This window comes from Epinephelus lanceolatus, chromosome 15 (assembly GCF_041903045.1).
Source record: "Epinephelus lanceolatus isolate andai-2023 chromosome 15, ASM4190304v1, whole genome shotgun sequence".
Taxonomy (NCBI): Eukaryota; Metazoa; Chordata; class Actinopteri; order Perciformes; family Serranidae; genus Epinephelus; species Epinephelus lanceolatus.
In genome coordinates, this window is record NC_135748.1 from 14,049,349 (window position 1) to 14,073,018 (window position 23,670).

At 39.7% G+C, this 23,670-nt stretch overlaps 1 protein-coding gene across 4 annotated transcripts; it reads left to right on the forward strand.

Annotated features, from left to right (window-relative positions):
- The first annotated feature begins 47 nt into the window (after positions 1-47).
- Positions 48-23,463, forward strand: LOC117266758 (uncharacterized). Of its 4 annotated transcripts, none has more exons than XM_078174968.1 (13): positions 48-433; positions 1,424-1,588; positions 3,330-4,040; positions 6,515-6,634; positions 15,020-15,139; positions 15,346-15,465; positions 16,897-17,016; positions 17,126-17,245; positions 17,606-17,725; positions 18,120-18,245; positions 18,457-18,576; positions 21,924-22,023; positions 22,293-23,463. In XM_078174968.1, the coding sequence occupies exons 1-13, from the start codon at positions 100-102 to the stop codon at positions 22,345-22,347; spliced, it is 2,331 nt and encodes a 776-aa protein (XP_078031094.1). In that variant the 5' UTR covers positions 48-99; the 3' UTR covers positions 22,348-23,463. The 4 variants fall into 4 exon arrangements, 3 of the variants coding, with proteins under 3 accessions (XP_078031094.1, XP_078031095.1, XP_078031096.1); XM_078174969.1 differs by having other exon boundaries at positions 3,330-3,905; XR_004502518.2 differs by lacking the exon at positions 22,293-23,463 and having other exon boundaries at positions 18,457-18,994; positions 21,238-21,933.
- The last annotated feature ends 207 nt before the right edge of the window (positions 23,464-23,670 follow it).

Here is a 23,670-nt window from a genome sequence, read left to right on the forward strand (position 1 = left end):
AGTGGAGGAAATCATATAAATAGGCTACAGTCAGCTGTGGAAGTGAACCCAAGTGCATCCAGACCAGAGGCGTGTGGAACACAACTGTGCGCAGGCAACATGACCTCATTAACGTGGGGACTGCTCTGTTTCATTGGCATCCTGGCACCGGGAACTCTGGGAACTTTCCCACAGTTGGGGTCACGCAACCGGCAGATCCACTCAATTAGTCCTTTGAGCCCACGAGTATCCTCGCAAGTCCCTCCAAGGGTTTACCAGAGCTTTGAGGATATCAAATCTATTGAACACACCTCTGATGAAGTACCAAGTGCTGAAACTTTTCAAGAGGTCCAGCTGGGTGGTGACACATCCCGAGGCTACCAGCAACAGCAGGGTGCCCAACCGGGTGCCAACAACAACCTGGTGCAGGACAGGCGAATTGCTGGCAATAGAGGTTGGTTGATGTTATGTGTCCGAAATGTTCAATATCAATGTCCACCCACCTGCTTTGCACGCATGCAATAACCCTCTCAAATGTTTTCCATACATTTGTTATGGTTTAAACTTTTTTTATTGTTATTTGGACAAAACTTTAAAAGAAACTGACTATACCTGTTATAAATGATAATTGTTCTGCTTCTACTATATATAATACCAGTAACCTGTATGATTTTGTGTGCACAGTGTAGTCCTATGTATACCCCTCATGTATAATACATTCCAGTCACTGGACTAAGTTTAAATAACTTGCAATCCCTTTAAAACCCAGAGGGCTGTTCAACAACACATGCTCTTCTAGCCATATGGGTTTAAAAGTATTAAAACCAATTACTATCCTATTTCCAAAATTAGTACAAGTTTTCCTATCCAAGTAGCCAGAAATGGCTTAATGTTCTTGTCCTTTTTGTAATACACAATAAAAATATTAATGATTTGTTGCCATTTTGACGAACATATAAAATATTCATCAATAAACACACCAATATAAATGATAATGAAATGTTAAACTTAATTAATGTTATAACTGAGCAAAGATTAATTAAAAGATTGATTTCATTAAGAAAGTCAAGCACAAAATCACAGATGTTTAGAACCTTTGAGGATTTTGGTGATACCATCAGAGCAATAGTTTAACACTGAGGCAGTTTGAGACTCCAATGTAATGTTAATACATGAGAGTCACATGGCACTGTGTTAAAATGACCTTATTATTCTCCACAGTCATAATTAGAATGTCAATGTACCAAAAGTGTACAGCAAATATAGCAGCCCAAAAATTATGTAATGCATACTCTTTTCCCTTCTGTGATATTCACATTGAAAAGCTGTTATTTAGCCAATAATAATTACGCATGCCCGTCATGTTGCATCTCATTTTGCTGTAGTCAAACCAAAGTACTGCTCTAATGTTCTCCCCTCTGTCTTTTCCCCTCCTTCGGAAAAGCTGGTGGCACTAATTCCAGGTTTCATCGCTATCAGTCCTCCCATCAGCAGCCGCCAAAGAAAAGCCAGCCGCTCTCACAGCTGCAAGACAAAGCTGCACCGTTTGCATCCTGGCAGCCTGCACGAGACTCAAGCAACTCTCCTGCATCCTTCAGAGCTGAAGCAGGTACTTAGCTTTAGCCATAACTAACATGTTCTTATTCACTTCACAAATTACAGATATTTAGTTGTGGACAGGCATAACTGGCAAGATTTTGTGGCATACATGCCTCCCAGATATTTGTCTAATAAGGTTTATATGTCATTTATTAAACTGAAAACATAATATTTTACACGGAAGAGGATAAAAGTCCATTGATATTGAAAATGAAATCATTTGGAACACATGGAGCAGCCACAAATATCTTAAGTTCCTGGCCGAAAATTTGGTTACTGTATTAATTATATATAAGTATTTCCATTTTATGCTACTTTATACTTTTACTCCACTACATTTTGGAAGCTAATATTGTGCTTTTTACTCCACTACAATTATTTGACAACTTAAATTACTTAAATTACTGCAGATTGGGATTATTAATACAAAATATAAATCAACTCATAAATTATGATATCTTATTATAGGTTAAGGTACAGCAGTATGTAAGGTAATTAAAATGAGCTCCACATTTACCAGCTGCAACATTAAAGTGATGAACATATGAATGCATCAATAATTATAATCCAGTAATATAATATGAATCTAAAATGAGCTATCCTGCATCGTGAGTACATCTACTTTTAGTACTGTAAGTGTTTTGATGCTGACAGTTTTCTACTTGTATATACTTGAAATACAGATTTGAATGCAGGACTTTTACTTTTAACATTCAACATTTAACAGTCATTTCTGAAATGTTGTACTGCTGCTTTGACTCAAGTAAACGATCTGAATACTTTCTTCACCACTGTGGATTAGTGTGCTGCCATGTGATACATTATTATACCTTTTGAAGGGCCATTCAAATAACAAAAGGACTGTTCACTTATTTGCCTATGACCTGATGGAAAATATAAAGTATTTACAAGTGAGATGTTGGCTGTCATGGTATTCTAGTAATTATCTCTGGTCTCCTAAATTGAAGCACTCAAATGTAATTTGAACAATACAGCTTTTTTCTCAATTAATTTAAAAATATCTCTAAGTCAATTAGCCAAAGAGACAGACTATGTTTCAAACTTTGTGTGCTTTAGCAAGTGTGTGTACAGTAGCCTATTTGTGTGCAGAGATACAGAGAGAAGACCGAGATTTCTACTACCACAAAATGGGAGCGCTCTTGTACTGTATCTTTGATCAGCCCAGTCGCTAGAAGAAAATGTTGTCATTGTATGTTTCTGCTAATCACAAATACGTTACATTTGTACATTTTTTACGTATCATATCAATGTTTCTATAATGACTTAGGGTATGGGCTGACATTGTCATTGGGAGGCAGAGTGTGTCACATACATGAGATGCCTGCCAAACTGCAGACCACTGCAGGCTGCTGTTTGAGACCAACAAACAACAATCCCGGTTTTATTTTAGCAAGTCATTGCTTTGTTTTCAGTGGCTTTTCAGCCAACAAACCTGGGTGTTTTTCAGGGACCCTTCGCTGTTTTTCTGGGCCAAGAAAAGCGATTGTTTTTTTCACCAAGACATCACTGCATTTCCTGCCAGGATAATACCACAAAAAGTGATTGTTTGTAAGTGACATTGCTGCTTTTTCAGCAGGGATTTTGCTCCCCAGACAAGATATTTTAAGCTATAACATTATCTTTTTGCAGAAATGTACAATGCCAACATTTTCCCTGCTGACTGGGTTACTTTAAATACATTGGAAATACACTTATAATCCAATCAAAACATCCTTTTCTGTTTTTAACAGCAACAAGATCTAACTGCAGGAATCGTCCTATCGACCTGGTTTTCATCATAGACAGCTCCCGCAGTGTACGCCCTGCTGAGTTTGAAAAGGCCAAAGAGTTCCTGCAAGATATGGTGGACAGCTTGGAAATTGGCTCAGACGCCACACGAGTCGGCCTTGTCAATTATGCCAGCACAGTGCAGATTGAGTTTCTCCTCAAGACGTATTTTGCCAAGTCTGCCTTGAAGCAGGCACTGGCCCGTGTTGAGCCCCTTGCTTCAGGCACCATGACGGGCATGGCCATCAAGACTGCCATGGAGAAAGCCTTCACAGCAGAGGCAGGGGCCCGAGGTAGTTCCAAGAACATTGCCAAAGTAGCCATCATAGTGACAGATGGGAGGCCCCAGGACAAGGTAGAGGATGTATCAGCCACAGCTCGGGCATCTGGGATCGAGATCTACGCAGTGGGAGTTGACAGAGCTGATATGATGTCTCTCCGCCTCATGGCCAGCCAACCACATGATGACCATGTCTTCTATGTGGAGACCTATGGTGTCATAGAGAAGCTCACTTCCAAATTTAGGGAAACCTTGTGTGGTAAGGATGATGATCATGGGAGTGCGGATGTTCCATTAGATGGAGGAATTGATGATTATGGACTAGGTCCAGAGGGCAGAAAAGACGGTAGGCCTAATGGAATAAGTAATGAAAATGACGATAAAGGAAACAACGGTATGTCAGATCCGTCCTTTAAATTTCATCTGTGATCATATGGGCAGCACCATAAAGGGAATCTCCATTCTAAAGTCACTGGTCCTCTTCTTTAGTCTTAACAACAAGGGCAAGGTAAGGAGGGATTTACCGTTGCTTGTTGTGTTTGGATTTCCCACAAAAAGTTGTTCACTTACTGTTGCCAGATGGTGATAGTGTAGTTAATGGAGTCAACATGAACACAAAGTCATGTACTAACCAACTTAAAGAAAGGACAAACCTCTGATCATTGGTTGATCTGCCAATTCAGATCGAATTCTACAACCTTGAACACTTGGTGTTCAAGGTTGTAGAATTCGAAAATGGTAGAAACCTAACATGGTGCTGCCTATACGTTTCACATGGAGCGCGCTGCTTTTTGCATTCTGCATTGCATCTTGCTCCTCATGCTGCGTGCCCTGCTCGATTACCTGAAGGCGTGCTGAGCTACCCAGTTCCACAATTTGGGCTTTTGCAGTCTGTGCCAAAACATTAACGGCCACTCATCCTTCATGGCAAAAACTAAATTAGCTAAAATCTATTTGAGTGAAAACTTTTATATATTAAGAGAGTTTTAAGAAAAACTAATTTCAAATGTTACGTTATCTTTAAATGTGCTTAAAAATAAGTGTTGTCTTGCAAAGTTAGATGAGAACTTTGATACCTATCTTATACCCGGCTGTTCAATATGAAGCTGATGTCATTATCCGGTTAGCTTAGCTTAGCAGGGGGATAACAGGGGGAAACGATTAGCCTAGCTCTTTCTGAAGTGATTGAAGTTATTTCATTTGTTTAAAAATGAATAATTGGAAAACCAGCAGGTTGTAGTTTCAAAGGGGATTACGTATGAGACTTGGTTGGGTGCGTGACTTTCTGGTGTCTCTGCCAGTTGCCGGGCAACCTCATAGCAACAACATGATCGCAAGAAGAAGAAAAATGTCAAACTGTTCCTAAAAACAAAGCACAAACATTGATAGAGTGAAAATCAACAAAAGAGACATGTCCAACAAACAAACAAAAAAATGTAAAGTGTTTACATATTCTCTGCTAAACAAAATATTTATAATGTAATACTTAGTACTTTTTTGGCTACGGGAATGCCAGCTCAACTGCTCATTGCTATGATACATTTGGGCGATACCAAAACTTGGAAAATAAGAACTAGGAGGTTTTCAAAATGGGCTCATTTTTCTGCATTCTCTCACAATAACTGTGTTATCTTGCTATAAGTTTTGTGTTCCCTCACAATACTTTTGCAGTCCCAATATGGTGCGTTATCTCACAAAATATTGTGCATTTCCTCTGATCCATAGAGAAAGGCTGTCTGAAGATGTTCTTGAACTGTATATTGGTAACACATTTGTCATAACTAATAGCACAGTGTCCAAATTCTGAGAGTCTGGCTTTACAATTCTTTCTCTGCTAATGTGAATATATTAGGACCTGTAAAGAGTAGCTACAGTGCAGCTACAGCCATAACCATATCCATAACACTGTGCAGACAGCCGGATTTATTAAAACAGGAGGTGTTTCTGTTCTGCCAGTCACACCTGAGTTGGATGACTGAAAAACATGGCCAGAATGCCTCCTCTGTAGACACACCATGACAATAACCATTGAAACAGTTGTAACCATAGCTCTAGAAATAACCATATCCACAGTTACAGCGTCAGCTATAGCTCAACGCTCTGCTAAGCATGCAGCACCAGCTGTGGTTATCAGGGGGAATGCAAAAAAATTACTGAACGGTAACGCAAAGGTTATTGTGAGAGATTGGCTCAGTGTTTTTGGATAACTGTCCACAATTTAAAATGGATTTAAAAAAAGTCACATTTTAATTTCTCTTTCAAACTTTGGTACCACCCAAACTAGCAAGATAACTGCAAGGTTATCCATGCTATTCATGCAAGCTTCTCCCAGGTGTTGAACTTATTTTATGACTGACATCTAGCCAACACAAACTCAAAAACTTGTTTTTGATTGACAGCTTGAACCTCTGGAGTGACTTCAACCAACCTCTGTGTTTCACTGTGACCAACTTCTGTCCATCCACAACAGTGACGTCACAACCAAAGACATGCAATGATAAGAACAGAGTGTTGCCTTAGACTTTGTGTTTGCATGGTCTGAACTGCATGGAATAATCTGTTGGAAAATTAAGATGGATCATTATTCAGGTGTCTTAAATTCAATGCCAGTGCATCATCTGAATGTTGTCAATCATCTTTTCCTTTCTTCCCAAATAACAGGATTTGAATCAACAAAATGAATTTACTATATCATACTATAGTTGAAGCACAGAGATCAAGCAAACTAATCTGCATGTGGCTACATAGAATAACACAATTGCACAACTACCCAACACATACTTACAATTTACTAACACAGAAATATAATACAAAATGAATGATTTCCCTAGGCGTAAGCCAATCAGACAATGGACTGTTTCTTTTCAGGTTTGGATGCATGTGCTCAGGGACATAATTGCCAGCACATTTGTGTCAACAGTGGCAACTCATACAACTGCAAGTGTCGCAATGGCTATGTCTTGAATCCGGACGAGAAAACATGCTCACGTAAGAATCTTTATCTTTGTCTTAATGTTTTTGTCCAATGTCTCAGTGTCACAAGTATGTTGTTGTGTTTTTGCATGATTCACGGTCTTAAAACTACAGCTGAAAAAGGTTGATCATGGCTAAAAGTTATATTTTGAACATCAATTTGGGACTGGATGGGAAAAACCTTTTATGTATTCTAAGTAGACATGTCTAACTTAAAATATTTGGAACCTTGGATTGAAATACATAAGCTTTAATGCTCCTTTTGGACATCACTTAGTTAGGCACGTTGTGCTGTGGGCACACTGCATACCATCTCTTGTTACCAATGTTTTGGGTTGCCCCAGATAGATTAGGACAGACACTATTTAGCACAAATTAAGTGAGCAGAACATGAAGAAGGCCTGGACCGATGAGAGGCACAAATTGTAAAAGTAGTAATGGCCACTTAGTGGCTCTACAAAAAGGACAAACAGATCCTCTCTCCAAGTCACAGGCTTGAGTGAATAGTAGTGTTCAGTAGGTCAGCCACGACAATTGCACTTGGGTGTTTTGAACCTCGAATGAGGTTTGTCGCTTGCTGCCAACTTTCAGTTATGTAATTTAGAGCCCTAAAATCCAAATTAAGCTGTATGCAATTGTGTAAAGCACATATCCTGAAAAGTCAACAACCAAACTTCAATTTCACAGCCATCTGTTTTGACACACAGAGTGGTCAATAAAGACTTAATTAGGGTCTTATGGAGGGCACTGGCTCTATAGAAACAACCCCCATTAGCTCATCATAGATCTGCAAAGTTGAGCAGTCAAACGAAGGGTGATATGCACGTGTATGAAATAGAACTGACTCAGGGCTTATTCCAAAGGACATGACTGCCAACATACTTTATCTGTGCCAGCAATGATGACTGCTATACCTGCAAATGTCAAGGGCAATGAAGACAATGGCCTTTCTGTGGTATTAGTGTTTGCCAGTACAAGCCCAAAATGTCACTATACATATCAGCTCTTGTAGGTAATTGTAATAGTTTGGTCAATAGTGACCTGAAAATAACCATTAAGTTAACTTAGAGGTATGGTTTAAATGCATGGCTTAAATAAACTGTAAAGGAATTGGTGGCCCATTAAAGGCTCCACAAGAGCCCCTTGACAGATGTAATTAGATGTCAGTTACCTGTGGGGCATCTCTTTTCAAACTGGAAACCTGTGTTCAGGATATTTGTGTTAGTCTGAATGAGTCAGACTCTTGGGAGACAGAGAGTGGAATCAATTGTACCAATGGCCAGACAGAGGCTCCAACAGTCCAAGTCCTGCTTGTATTATGTCATGAGATGTCATATCACATGCCGACATGTCTCTTTTCAGGCTCTGATCCATGTGCCCATGGACATGATTGCCAGCACATTTGTATAACTAGCGATGATTAGTACATCTGCAGATGTCGAGTTGGCTATATTTTGAATCCAGACAAGAAAACATGTTCACGTAAGAACCTGGATATTTTTTAGAGTTGATGCAAGTTTGCTTCAGAGTCCATCAGTGAAGTGCTTGACTATAATGACCCACCGTAGGTTCAAGCACATAGTAAGGGCTTTTTAGATTGATGTAAATTGAGCCCATCAGATGTTTCTTTTCAGGTTCAGATACTTGTTCCCAGGGACATGACTGCCAACATATTTGTGTCAGCACTGATGACTCGTTTGTCTGCAAGTGTCGAATGGGATATGTTTTGAATGCAGACCAGAAAACATGCTCACATAAGGACCTGCTAGCTAGCGAGGCAGTTGTGGGCATTACTTGACTGAACAGGATAGGCTTTGGTTTATCTAAACTATAAAAATAATTATTGCCAATCAAAGGCTCTACAATGAGTTCCACAATAAGGGCTTCATGTCAGATGTGGCAGTTTTATCCTTCCAGGTTCGGATACATGTTCCCAGGGACACGATTGCCAACATATTTGTGTCAGCACTGATGATTCGTACATCTGCAAATGTCGTATGGGATATGTTTTGAATGCAGACCAGAAAACATGCTCACGTAAGGACCTGGAAATTTTAGGTAGACTTTATGCTTGTTTCCTTGCACAGATTTCCCACAAGTCTTGTTTTGTTACTTGACGAAACAAAAGCTGTAGAAATACATTGACATGTAGGTTGGTGCGGTCATTTTGTGTCACAACAGGAAGGTTGTGGTTTTCCTAGTCCTTTGATATTGTTGAATTGTTCTTGGAGCCACCATTGGGGGCCATCAAGGGAGCTGCACCTTAAGGCACTTCCACACTGGCTTCTGCTTCAATTTAGGTGGTAACTTCTTGGGTTTGGGTTGTTCTTAAAAGTGGGAATCAATTAATTAGTTCAACTTGAATTTCTACAGGGTCACAAACAGATCAGCTTTTGTGACTATTGCTGTGTGGTTTCCCTGAGTAGTGCACAACAAATGGTTGTTATGCTCAGCTACAGTCAGTTACATGTAGAAATGATTCTTTTCAGATTTGGATACATGTGACCAGGGACACAACTGCCAGCATATTTGTGTCAAAAATGGCAATTCTAACATATGTGTGTGCCATGAGGGATATGTGTTGAATGCAGACAAGAAAACATGCTCACGTAAGAATGCTTACCAAGAGATTTCATGTCCACTTCTTAGCACAGTGTTTAAGGTTTTCCTGAAAGTTAATTATTGTTGGTACTTGAGTAAAAGTAGAGCCCATTGGTTGAAGTTCTGAAGAATCCCTACAGTTTTGTTTGCAAAGTTCCACAATAAAGGCTTCACGTCAGATATAGAAGTTTGTTTTTCTTTTCAGGTTTGAATTCATGCTCCCAGGGACATGACTGCCAACATATTTGTGTCAACACTGATGATTCGTATATCTGCAAATGTCAAATGGGTTATGTGTTGAATGCAAACCAGAAAACATGCTCGCGTAAGAACCTGGACATTTCAGGTAGACTTTCTTTGTTTTTTGACACAGATTTCCGACAGATCTTGCTCGGTTTTTTGATGAACCAGCAAGAGCTGCTAAGGCTCTTTACTTTGGACTGTTCTGAGTGTGCAGTAGTTTATATTGAATTGACTTGGAAAAAGCATTGAATCGGGAGACTGGGATTGATACACAGAGAGTTTGAGCAAATGGCTATACGTTTTAAAGGACTTGATTGCTCATTAAGTGTGTTACATGAGGGAGTGTCTGTTTTCAGGTTCAGATACATGTGCCGAAGGACATGACTGCCAACATATTTGTGTCAGCACTGATGATTCGTACATCTGCAAATGTCGAATGGGATATGTGTTGAATGCAGATCAGAAAACATGCTCACGTAAGAACCCGGACTTTTCAGGTAGACTTAATTTTGTTTCTTGGCTCAGATTTCCCACAAATCTACCTTTGTTACTTGACGAAGCAGCAAGAGCTGCTAATGCACTTTACTTTGGACGGTTCTGAGTGTGCAGTAGTTTATATTGGGCCAAAAAAGCATTGACTTAGAAAACTGGAATTGATGCACAAAGGTCAAGCAAATGTCCATGACTAATCTATTTTGAAAGAATTGATGGTTAATTAACGTCTCAGCTATAATGTCTTTGCTGTATGTCTTTAGACTAAGTTGGTAAGTTGTGGAAGTGTTTCTTCCCAGGTTCGGATACATGTGCCGAAGGACGTGACTGCCAACATATTTGTGTCAGCACTGATGATTCGTACATCTGCAAATGTCGAATGGGATATGTGTTGAACGCAGATCAGAAAACATGCTCACGTAAGAACCCGGACTTTTCAGGTAGACTTATTTTGTTTCTTGGCTCAGATTTCCCACAAATCTACCTTTGTTACTTGACGAAGTAGCAAGAGCTGCTAATGCACTTTACTTTGGAAGGTTCTGAGTGTGCAGTAGTTTATGTTGGGCTGAAAAAGCATTGACTTAGAAAACTGGAATTGATGCACAAAGGTCAAGCAAATGTCCATGACTAATCTATTTTGAAAGAATTGATGGTTAATTAACGTCTCAGCTATAATGTCTTTGCTGTATGTCTTTAGACTAAGTTGGTAAGTTGTGGAAGTGTTTCTTCCCAGGTTCGGATACATGTGCCGAAGGACATGACTGCCAACATATTTGTGTCAGCACTGATGATTCGTACATCTGCAAATGTCGAATGGGATATGTGTTGAACGCAGATCAGAAAACATGCTCACGTAAGAACCCGGACTTTTCAGGTGTCTTAATTTTGTTTCTTGGCTCAGATTTCCCACAAATCTACCTTTGTTACTTGACGAAGTAGCAAGAGCTGCTAATGCACTTTACTTTGGAAGGTTCTGAGTGTGCAGTAGTTTATATTGGGCTGAAAAAGCATTGAATTAGAAAACTGGGATTGATGCACAAAGGTCAAGCAAATGTCCATGACTAATCTATTTTGAAAGAATTGATAGTTAATTAACGTCTCAGCTATAATGTCTTTGCTGTATGTCTTTAGACTAAGTTGGTAAGTTGTGGAAGTGTTTCTTCCCAGGTTCGGATACATGTGCCGAAGGACGTGACTGCCAACATATTTGTGTCAGCACTGATGATTCGTACATCTGCAAATGTCGAATGGGATATGTGTTGAACGCAGATCAGAAAACATGCTCACGTAAGAACCCGGACTTTTCAGGTAGACTTAATTTTGTTTCTTGGCTCAGATTTCCCACAAATCTACCTTTGTTACTTGACGAAGTAGCAAGAGCTGCTAATGCACTTTACTTTGGAAGGTTCTGAGTGTGCAGTAGTTTATATTGGGCTGAAAAAGCATTGAATTAGAAAACTGGGATTGATGCACAAAGGTCAAGCAAATGTCCATGACTAATCTATTTTGAAAGAATTGATAGTTAATTAACATCTCAGCTATAATGTCTTTGCTGTATGTCTTTAGACTAAGTTGGTAAGTTGTGGAAGTGTTTCTTCCCAGGTTCGGATACATGTGCCGAAGGACATGACTGCCAGCATATTTGTGTCAGCACTGATGATTCATACATCTGCAAATGTCGAATGGGTTATGTGTTGAATGCAGATCAGAAAACATGCTCACGTAAGGACCTGGACTTTTCAGGTAGACCTAATTTTGTTTCTTGGCACAGATTTCCCACAAATCTACTTATGTTACTTGATGAAGCAGCAAGAGCTGCTAAGGCACTTTACTTTGGACTGTTCTGAGTGTGCAGTAGTTTATATTGGACTGATTTGAAAAAGCTTTGAATTAGAAAACTGGGATGGATGCGCAGAGGTCAAGCAAATGTCCATGACTAATCCATTTTGAAAGAAATGATGGTTAATTAACATCTCAGCCAAGATTTATTTGCTGAATGTATTTAGACTAAGTTGGTAAGTTGTGGAGGTGTTTCTTTCCAGGTTCGGATACATGTGCCCAAGGACATGACTGCCAACATATCTGTGTAAAAAATGATGATTCACACCGTTGTATGTGTCAAGATGGATATGTGTTGAATGCAGACCAGAAAACATGCACACGTAAGAACCAAAATTTTCATTGATTGTTTCCTGTGATTTTCATGACTGCCAGTTTCTTTGTATTCTCCACAGTATAGCAAGAGCTGGTGAGGCAGTTTGTACGATGGGCATCTCTTAGCTTGACAGGAAATGCTTTAGTTTATATGAACTGTAAAAATAATATTTGCCTATCAAAGACTCTACCATAAGGGCTTTGTGCCAGATGTGGAAGTTTTTTTCTTTTCAGGTTTGGATTCATGTTCTCAGGGACATGACTGCCAGCATATTTGTGTCAGCACCGATGATTCGTACATCTGCAGTTGTCGAATGGGATATGTTTTGAATGCAGACCAAAAAACCTGCTCACTTAAGAACCTGGACTTTTCAGGTAGACTTTCTTTGTTTCTTGGCACAGAATTCCCACAAATAGACTTATGTTTCTTGATGAACCAGCAAGAGCTGCTAAGGCTCCTTACTTTGGACTGTTCTGAGTGTGCAGCAGTTTACACTAAATTGATTTAAAAAAGCATAGAATCAGGAGACTGGAATTGGTGCACAGAGAGTTTGAGCAAATGACTATACATTTTAAAGGATTTGATTGCTCATTAAATTGTCATTTATGATGCGCTTGACTGTAATTTAATTGAGTGTGTTAGATGAGGGAGTGTCTGTTTTCAGGTTCAGCTACATGTTCCCAGGGACATGACTGCCAGCATATTTGTGTCAGCACTGATGATTCGTACATCTGCAATTGTCGAACGGGATACGTTTTGAATGCAGACCAGAAAACATGCTCACGTAAGGACCTGGACTTTTCAGGTATAGACTTTATATTTGTTTCTTGGCACAGATTTCCCACAAAACCTCTTATGCTTCCTGATGAAGCAGCCAGAGCTGCCTAGGCACTTTACTTTGGACTGTTCTGAGTGTGCAGCAGAAGATCTATTTATTACTTGAAAAAGCATACAATTAGTAGACTGGGACTGATGCACAGAGGGTTTGAGCAAATCACACCGCCCACTGCATTTTAAAAGAACTGATGGTTCATTAGTCTCAGCTTTGATGTGCTTGACTGATATAGCTTGTTTCAAGGAGTTACATGAGGGAGTGTCAGTTTTCAGGTTCAGCTACATGTGCCCAGAGACATGACTGCCAACATAGTTGTGAGTGCTAATGATTTGTATATAAGTGACCTTTGGGATATGTATTGAATGCTGATCAGAAAATGTGCTCATGTAAGCACCTTTGTCATTATAGGTGATGTGAAAGGTTTTTTTTGTATCTACATCTGCAAGTATCAGCTGGGTTGTAAAGACAAACTAGACAATGTGATGTCATCCGTACTTGTCATATTTTGGTGCTTGGGCAAGTACAGGGGAGAGGGCAGTCTTTTGCAGTTTATCATGACACAGGGGATCAGTAGTTAGAACTGGGCAACAAAATTTCTTAGTCACGGTTAGGGAAAGATCCTTAGTCACATGAGCCTCACATAACAAACAAGTGACTAACAACTAAATTAACTCAACGTTGACTTTTTATTTTACATCGGACATAAACACCGGCTTCAAAGTCATGTGCTTGCTGGACTCCTCCACCTCCAATCCCATCCGCCCTTAGTGTAATTTCTCCCTTTTTATACTACGTCTGTTGCTCTGAACATCTAATCATGATATGGATGGGTTAACATTGGAGTTGGTTGAAAGCCCGGTGCATCTCAGATGCTAAACGGTGCATTGAGTGTCCATATCTGACGCCGAGGGCCACTGACCAAGCAACGGTTTTTGACGCCCTGATGGTGATACCAGGTTGCACCAAAATATGTCTTGCAAGATTTAATATGCATGCCTTAGACCAGTGTCACTGGTTTATGACAAGCATTGCTTTAGTGCTTGATTAAACAAAGAAACTACCAGGTCTTCCTATGGCACATTCAAATTGGACTTGTGATTTTTCTGAATTAAAACATACTGTAATTGTGAGGTAACTGAGGTACTGTACAGACAGACTTTCTTCGTGCCTCTTGTGACTAATACTGCAGATTGCTCTTAGCACTTTTAGAGTCAGTTGTCAGACTCAGAACTGAATAGCTCCATGACTGACTGCTACAGAAAGATGAGCATGTGACCACAGTTAACATAAACAGTAAAAGGAACAATAGGCAGACAAGGGCTCCAACAGTCCAGGCTCTCCTTGACTGATGTCATTACATGTCAGTTACATGTGGATGTGTCTCATTTCAGATTCTGATCCATGTGCCCATGGACATCATTGCCAGCACATTTGTGAAAACAATGATGACTCGTACATCTGCAAGTGTCGAGTGGGATATAAGTTAAATGCAGACCAAAAAACATGCTCACGTAAGAACTTGGACCTTATAATATGCAAGTCTTAGTGCAGCATCACCGGCTTATTGTATTTTTCTTACAAGAGGTCTATGCTTGGCGAAAGGCAGAAAAACGCTTTGAGCATTTGCCAGGCCTTTGTATTTTTTCAAATTAATACTGGCCTATCCTGATGGTCTAATTGTAGCTGTGGAAGTATTTCTTCTCAGGTTTGGATACATGTGACCAGGGACATGACTGCCAACATATTTGTATCGAAAATGGTGATTCATACCATTGCAAGTGTCGTGAGGGATATGTGTTGAATGCAGACCAAAAATCATGCTCACGTAAGAACCTGAATTTACATATATTTTATATGCATGTCATCGTGCAGTGGTTTTCCCTTTAAGCCTGTTTTGTACTTGAATGTGTGTCAGAGAACACATTCTCTCGAGCATAAAAATACTTTAAGTTTGGTGTTTGGAGTTCTTGTAGGTTGTTGATGTACCTACAGGTGTGGAGCACATGGTCATGACGTGCTCCCTAATGGCTATAACTCAAATCAGTCAGTTACAAGTGTGAGTGTTTCTTTTCAGGTTCAGATTCATGCACCCAGGGAAATGACTGCCAACATATCTGTGTCAGCAATGATGACTCATACACCTGCATATGTCGAATGGGATATATTTTGAATGCAGACCAGAAAACATGCTCACGTAAGAACTTGAACTTAATCATTTGACTTGATGTGTTTGTCGTAGTGTAGTGTTTGTGGCTGACTATAATCTTCATCGTTATTATTGTATATACTAGATTAAATGCAGAAAGAAGAATAAAGCATTTGGCTATGGCCCTGTAATTTTTGAAAATTGAAAAAAGGAAGTTTGCTATGGATGTTAGCTGTGGAAGTGTCTCTTTCCAGGTTCAGATACATGTACCCAGGGACACGGCTGCCAACATATTTGTCTCAAAAATGGTGATTCTCAAGTTTGCGTGTGTCATGAGGGATATGCGTTGAATGCAGACCAGAAAACATGCTCACGTAAGACCTTGAATTTTACCTATACATTTGATGTGCATGTTGTGGTGCTGTGTCTAAGTTTCCCTCAAAATCTGATTTTCAGATTATGTCAGGGTAATCTCTGGTAAGCGCAGCTAAGGCTAGATAGCTTGTAAATTATTTTTTTACCTGGAGGTCTCCTGTTGCTTGTGACCAGTATTTTCCCAAGGAACTGTCTGACAGATGGAGAGTCAGCCATGGAGATAGGAACATTTTATCCACCACATATCCAGCCAAAAGCTTCATTAGTTTTTTGTTACATGTAGCCTGCAGCTGTCCACCTTTGGTGAGGTGTACTTCCTGGAGCTTCATGTTGTTGTATTGTAGAAGTAGATGTTTCAGACTGGAGGTTTGATGTGTTTTTTGCAGTGGAAAGAGTCTTAGCACCACTACCTGAAGAACAATGTTCTTGTCATCTTCCCTCCCGACAAAATATATTCCAAGCTAACTTGCTGCTTTGTGAGATGCATTCATGACGATTATGAAAATGAATCCAGGGACTGATTGGTTGTTTAATTTCAAATTAGTAATGTTAGTGGGTTGACAACAAAAGTAAGGTTTTAATTAGTTATTTGTTTTTGGAGTAAAATTTTTACTGAAATTTTATTACAAATTCGTTACACTATTCGTCACTGGTAAAAGCAATAATTTTACTGTAATGCATTACTGGTGGACACAATGCGTCAAGACTTGACTAACATAACTTGTGTGATAGAGGTCCATTACCAGACCCTGAGGGTGATTCGCTTAGAGGTTTGGTGTATGTGGCTATCATTTAGGTAAATTGTTAAGGAATTAGCAGCTCAATAAAAGCTCCACAAGCGCTCACAATTAGATTTCATGTCAGTTACCTGTGGAGTGTCTCTTTTTTAAAATTGGATACCCATGTCCAGGAACATGACTGCCAGGGTATTTGTATGGGGTCCATGTCATTGGTCCGACAGCCCATTAGTCCGATGGTCCGCGGTGCTGAATGGCTCCCGGCGGGCGTATTTCTGCCTTGATGGTGCGCCGCGACCAGCTCTGGGTCAGCTGGGAAAGGCTTGAGGCGAAGCAGGCCCACGGCTTATGTGTTTGTCACTTTTTTTTTCATTTTAACCCACACCATGATCTTTTCCTGACCCTAACCAAGTGGTTTTTGTGCCTAAACCTAACCAGACCTTAACCACAGGGCATCATGATGATTTTGGAACAACAGGACTTCGGAACAATGGGTTTAATATGGTCGGAACAATGGGATGTCGGACCAATGAGCTGTCGGACCAATGGGCAGTTCCCTTTGTATGTCATGCATTTTGGAGACAGAATGTAGCATTAATTGATACAACGGCCAGGCAGAGACTCCAACAGTCCAAGTCCTTTTTAAATGATGTCATGAGATGTCATGTCGCATGCTGACATGTCTCTTTTCAGGTTCTGATCCATGTGCCCATGGACATGATTGCCAGCACATTTGTATAAATAGCGATGATTCGTACATCTGCAAATGTCGAGTGGGATATATTTTGAATCCAGACAAGAAAGCATGTTCACGTAAGAACCTGGATATTTTTCTTTTAGAGCTGATGGAACTACTGGTTCAGTTACTTACTAAAAGCTTGTTGACTGATATAAATTGAGCCCATAAGATGTTTCATTTCAGGTTCAGATACTTGTTCCCAGGGACATGACTGCCAACATATTTGTGTCAGCACTGATGACTCGTTTTTCTGCAAGTGTCGAATGGGATATGTGTTGAATGCAGACCAGAAAACATGCTCACGTAAGGACCTGAACCTTTCTAAAAGATATAATTCCTTCTTTGATAAAGTGTAATAGATTTCCCAAAAATTTTATTATGTTATTTTCTGCAGTGGAAAAAAAGGGGGGGGGGACTGGCTAATTGCCAATTGTCACTTGTAACACTTTGTACTTTGCCAGACGCAGTTCATATCATTCCTTGTGAGCTAGGTTACGGTTTTGATATGGCATTTAGCTCATTGTGAACAAGTTTAGAAAGTACACGACAGCAGATTTCAAGAACCGTTAACAGGAAATTTGGCCAATCAGGGGGTTTCTCAGGTCAAGAGCTTCTTGACTGATGGTGTTAAGTTAAGTCAGATGTGGAAGTGTTTCTTTTCAGGATCGGCTACATGTGCTCAGGGACACGACTGCCAACACATTTGTGTCAACAGTGATGACTCGTTTATCTGCAAGTGTCGTGTTGGATATGTTTTGAATGCAGACCAGAAAACATGCTCACGTAAGCACTTAATTTGTTTCAATAATTATATGACTTTGTGGTGTGATCCAGCATCTTAGATGTTCAACAAAACAGCACATTTGGATCAAATCAAAGCACAACAGCTCAACTGGAGAATAGAAGCTGTTGGGGTAGTTGGTCTAGTGGACACACCTCATATCAACTCTTGAGAATATTGTCGGTGAAGATTCTTGAGAATATTGCTTTCAATTTTTTCAGGTCATTGTGAATAAGCAGGGGATATAGAGACTGGGAATGTTGAAATGTATTGGTCACGTAGCTGAGGCGTCTGCTTCATTTAAAGGGAACTGTAACTAAAGGTTCTGCAAAAAGCTAAGTGATTGTTTTTGATGTCATAAGAGTAAGTCACTGAGGTGTGAGCTTTTCTTTTCAGGCTCTGATTCAGATGCATGTGCCCAAGGAAATGACTGCCAGCACATTTGTGTCAACAATGGGAACTCTTACATCTGCAAGTGTCAAGTGGGATACGTGTTGAACATGGATCAGAAAACATGCTCACGTAAGAAACTTCGTCCTTTCAATAGACATTGCTACAGTACTTCAAGATAGTTTGAATTCTGCAACAAGAGCTGTTAACACTTGTATTGTGCTAGACACATATAGTGTTTTGTCAAGGAATTTCATGAATATTAAGGTAATGATAACCAAGTGCTCATTGACCTGTAATTACTCAGTCCAAGTCAGTTAGATGTGGGAGTTTGTCTCTCCAGGTTCAAATGCATGTGCTCAGGGACATGACTGCCAGCATATATGTATCAACAACGCTGACTCATACAACTGCAAGTGTCGAGTGGGATACATTTTGAATGCAGACCAGAAAACATGCTCACGTAAGGATCTGGATTTTTTTCTCAACATAGATAATGATGTTTTTGTACTGAAACCTTTCAAGACATTTTCCATATTTTGAATCATTTCTAGCCTCAGTAATTTGTCACCCTACCCTCTTATATTATTGCATGTGAGCTGTCTTGTACAGCTTGTGTTAAGCTCGGCCTGACCAAGAAAGTGTGCCAGACTAGCACTAACTTACCGAAAGTTGTGGAATATGTGGACATGGTTTGGAGTCCTCAAAGGAACTGCAAGCAACCAAGTTTCAATAGCTGCCCGGGGGCTGCTCGAATACTCTTTGCCTGTAAAACTTGAAGAGGCTTTATCAAAGATGGGTTGGACCATGTGCTTGACTTGACAAGAGACATTCTCAAACCATCCTAAACTATGCAAGACGACTGAAGCTGAGATGGTCAGGTGAGAGTAAACTGTTTTCCAATTGCTATCTGTTTAGCCTTCCTAGTAATACACAATCCAGTATAGATGTCCTCTGTGTCATATAGGCTTGACCAGTTCCCCATACAAAGTAGCAACGAAATTTGCCCAGTCTTTTGTGGAAGCTGGCCTGACTGTAAACAAGGACACTATGACTTCACTATGCATCTACTTTTGTTTTGTATATGAACACACAAATGTAGACAAAGAGGGGAAAATACCAGTCAAGCACAATGCCATCTCTGTGTGCTGAATTTATTCAGCACACAGAGATGGCGGTACCATTCTTACCTGGTCTCATGGTAGCTCACTCTCTACCAAGGCAGTCAAGGTCAATCTAAAGTGTAGGATGTTATAGCAATTGTTGTACTTCTTTCATGCTGAAAAAGTCAATCTGGACAATGCAATGTGCTCTATTGGTATTCTAGCTCAAAAGGCAATACTAGGCACAAGGAATTGAGCTTGTATCTTAGCAGGTCAGTTAACTAAACTACCTTGCCCAAGATCTTGCCACAGACCTTAAGTGGTGATAAGGCTTCACCACTAGCTGTACAGCCCACAAGTAGAGAATTTGCAAAAGTCCTCCTTCCTTTAAAGCCTGTCAATATTGTAGCAATATAGAATGGATACCTTCTTCTTCCTAGAAAACCTTATTGTGATAGCTAGGTCCCAAAAGTGTGCCATGATTTACACTGCTCAGTTGACTCAATACCTGACTAGCTTAGGGTTTGCCATTGAAGTCTAGAAGAGTCCTAGTTGTTCCAAAATCAACTTCCTATCGAAAAAAAAAATCTCCAAGAACCAAAAACTTAAGAGAACTTGGAAAGAAGAAACACAAAGTGGCCGAAGTAGACAATCTCGTGGTTGTAAAACCTCATATCAATACATTTCACATTTGGAGGAGGTGCACAGTGGCTACAGCCAGACCTTTCCTGTGGCAACCGTGCTTCCATGAAGGCAATATCTCAATGGAGAACCACAAATTCACCTCAGGGGTGTAGCTTGTATGAAATAGAATGACGTTAGGATCCCTAGTTTGTCTCACAGGATGTAGACAGGTATACACCCTGTCACCGGATGCCTACCTTTTACTTCCTGTGTTAAGCCTGATTTATGGTCCTGCGTTAAATCAACAACGTCGCTACATCGTAGGGTACGTGGCTACGCAGAAGGCTTTCCGTAGCCCCCGGCGTAGCCTGACGTGCACCTCCCCAAAAATGTAACTACACATCCAGGTGACACAGACCCAGCGCAGACCGAGAGGGCTGTGATTGGTTTGCTTGGTGGCAACACATTTCCGGTTCCGTATTTCCAGATTGCGCCATCCCCGCCATCTTTAAACATCTTCTGTTACGATGTAGATGTTGCAGTATTAAGGCCCATTTATGCTCAACGTTCAATACCGATACGGATGCCTGCTCCGCATTCATTTCTCTGTGACCAGAAAAGCCAGAAGCTAAACAAAGAATCAACTAGAGACGACGATAACCATTCAGGAAAGGAATGCAGCCTCCTACCGCTCTGGCGGTGAATTGCACTGCGACGAAATGGAGTGACGGAGGAGTTCGAAGGGAAGGGTTCACGACGGGTGACGGTGTCACGGCAACAACATAGGTACGACTTGTACAACGTAGGTACGCCGCAGGACCATAAATCAGGCTTTACAGTTTTCAAAATCCCATATAGCCAGACCTATCACCACACTTTGTTTTGGCACTGTGCATGAAACAACAACTTCTTCCAAGCTAGCAAGCTACACACTAAACCAAATTTTAATGTTTTGGGCATTTTCTTTCCATTTGTGTTGTTGCATCCTGCGCTTAGTACTGCCCATGATCATCATATTTGGTTCACAGTCATACAAACAACCCAATGCGTTTATTCCCTTAGTGCAGAATTATGCTGGGTTTAGCTAGACCTTTCTCCACTGCTGGAACAGTGGGAGATAGGTCTGGCTATGCAAGATAAAAGGGCCCCCATTTCTATGACTAAAGGTCTGTTACCCTGTCAAACAACCTACCGATTGCTTACAATTTGTGGATGCACACTGTATTGATAACTAGACATTTCATAAAGTTTCAGTGCACTGCTGCATGTTGGAACTTGGTCAAGCCTGTGACACTGCTAGGAGGCTTGCCTATGTCTGTTCTCTTAGGAATACAATGTATAAACTTTGATTCTAATAGTTATCATCCCTTTCATTTGTTTCCTTTTGTATTTTTTAGCTATGGAGAAGTCTGCAGTTGACTGCAAACAAAGCTGCTGTCCAACAACAAGCAATACATCTTCTGATCCCGTCATTAACAGCACAGTTTACAGAACATACAAGTGTGCTGTGCTGCTGGTTTAATGAATGAGAGACTGCAAAGGAAGTTGTGGTGGGAGCCCACCATAAACCTTGGTCCAAGTCAAGGACCAACCAAGAAACTGGTTTCAATTGATTTGCCTGTTTTCTGTTGTGATTATGTCTTTTTCAGTGAATTGGTCTTGTATGTATATGTGAGTGTATTGCTCAAACAATTAACATGTGTCCTCTTTAACACCATCCACGCCTGACCACTGTAACTGAGCACTCCTCTGTTGTGATTAACTAGTTGGAGTGATTGATTTTACATATTTCCTAATCTCACTCACAAAAGAAAAATCCTACTATATCTGATCTGTGCTATATTGTTTAAACAATATGTAGTTATGCTTTTGTTTCAATTTAAAACAACACCTGACTTTTTTCTGATTTTATCAGCTCCAAAATGTTCTCCTATTGAACACTGACATTGGCCTTTTGGAGGATGTGTTGTTTTTTTTCCTCCTATGCAGCAAATGGAGTGTTAGGAAGAGGCTGCACTAAACACCACAGAACACCACTCACACACGCTTTGACCTTCTCCATATTTTTGTCTCGTTCTTTCAGAGGAGATGAGAAGTGAAATAACTCAAGATGCCTGCATGTGTGAAGCTCAGATTGTGTTCCAGAAAAAAGTACAGTCAACCATTCAGGAGCTGAACAGAAAACATATCCTTTTGCTTGGAAGGTTTTGAGGGATCCACAGTTTGAATTTGATATACGATTTTCAAATGGTGATTAATATGTAAAAGACATGTTTGCTTTGCATTTTGTGCCTGTGGAAATGTTGGGCATTTGCACAAGCTCAATCATTTTGTTGTATTTTAAGTTTGAGTCTGCTGATTTGTAGTGGTGCATTTTTAGAAATTTGAAGTGTGATGATGGTAAACATTACAAATACACTTTTAAAAGTCTATTTCCTTGACTGCCCTGTTCACTTGAAGAGCTTTCAGACAAAGTGAACATGATTGATGGCCAACAGCAGTATTAAGGACAGAGATGAAGATGTCAGAAGACATGTTCAGAACTAGAAATGTATTCAATTCTTCTATCCAGCGGAAGACATTTTCAATAAAAATGTCTAAGATTTGGTAGAGGTCTGCATGGTATTTCACATGCAGTATACTGCTAGCATTACTGTTTTATATTATAAACCTGCATTTTGCATTCACAACACTGTCTATACTATATTTGTAAGAAAATCTACATTTCCTCCTGGCAGTGTAAGCCATTGAGTTGAGACTAAAGAAAATTAGGGAAATTACAGAATTGAGAGAGGTGAGAACTTCTAAAAAAAGAAACAATGTTAAACATGTTAAAAGTTTACTTTCATAATGAATGTCTTTGGTGGATAAAATGTTGTACCACATCCTTGTTGTGTATTCAATGCTCTGAGAGCATTCTTGGTCAGTGTTCTTGTGTTGTTGGTAGAACACAAAGCCTCCATACATAACCATAACACAACAACTAATCTCTGATACAACAAGAGCTTTGTTGTTACCCCTCTGATTGCAGCATTATTATGCAGAGAAAATACCAAAATAAAGCCTGATCCAATTAACCCAAGGCAGTGTTACATCACAGTAAATTAGACTACTATAATCCTTTTCTTTGATACCTGAAATATTCTTATATAACAGTTATATTGCGCAAAATCAATTGTAAATATTGTTTTGTTTGTAAGAAACAAGAACAGTTGTTTTAGGGGGAGAGGGAAAATAGTTCAGGGAGTTCAATAGTACTTTGCTAACTTGGTGAGTCTTGGACTAAAGTCTCTGGTAGGAGCCCTAAGAATTAAACACCATTTTCAATGCAATAACTTCTGAAAATTGAGAAATTTTAAGTCAAGATCCACCCAGTTTTTTCATCCAGTTAAAACAGTGTTTCCCTGCATGGTATTTTCTTCATATAATAGCTACACAAGGACTGTATTTTCTACTTTGTCATATTGTGCAAAACTAAGCATAAGTATAGAATAATTATGGTGTCTTTGTGTAAAACTGACAGTTTTGTGCATACTATGGTGCTTTTGTGACAGAAAAAACCTTGTCTGTATATTTTCTATTGGGTGTATATTTGCACGTGAAAAATAAATGTTCTGAAAGTATGGATCCTGTAAATCTCATGTTTTGTGTTTTTTTGTATGCTTATAGGCTACTTACCAAGCCACTTTATTAATTTAATAAATAAATTAATAAAATTATGATTTGGCTCTCAGAACAAATCGAGGCATCTTCAGTGACTATGATAACTCGCTGGAATAACTTTTTAATGCATTGGACAACGTCATTAAAAAAAATTGTAGGCTATTTAA

What these genes read in the sequence shown, in the direction of transcription:
- LOC117266758 (XM_078174968.1), top strand. Translation starts at nt 100, where the DNA reads ATGACCTCATTAACGTGGGGACTGCTCTGTTTCATTGGCATCCTGGCA. An exon ending in ATCCTTCAGAGCTGAAGCAG is followed by an intron (nt 1,589 to 3,329) that starts GTACTTAGCTTT and finishes TGTTTTTAACAG; the next exon opens with CAACAAGATCTAACTGCAGG. An exon ending in GGATCAGAAAACATGCTCAC is followed by an intron (nt 18,246 to 18,456) that starts GTAAGAAACTTC and finishes TTGTCTCTCCAG; the next exon opens with GTTCAAATGCATGTGCTCAG.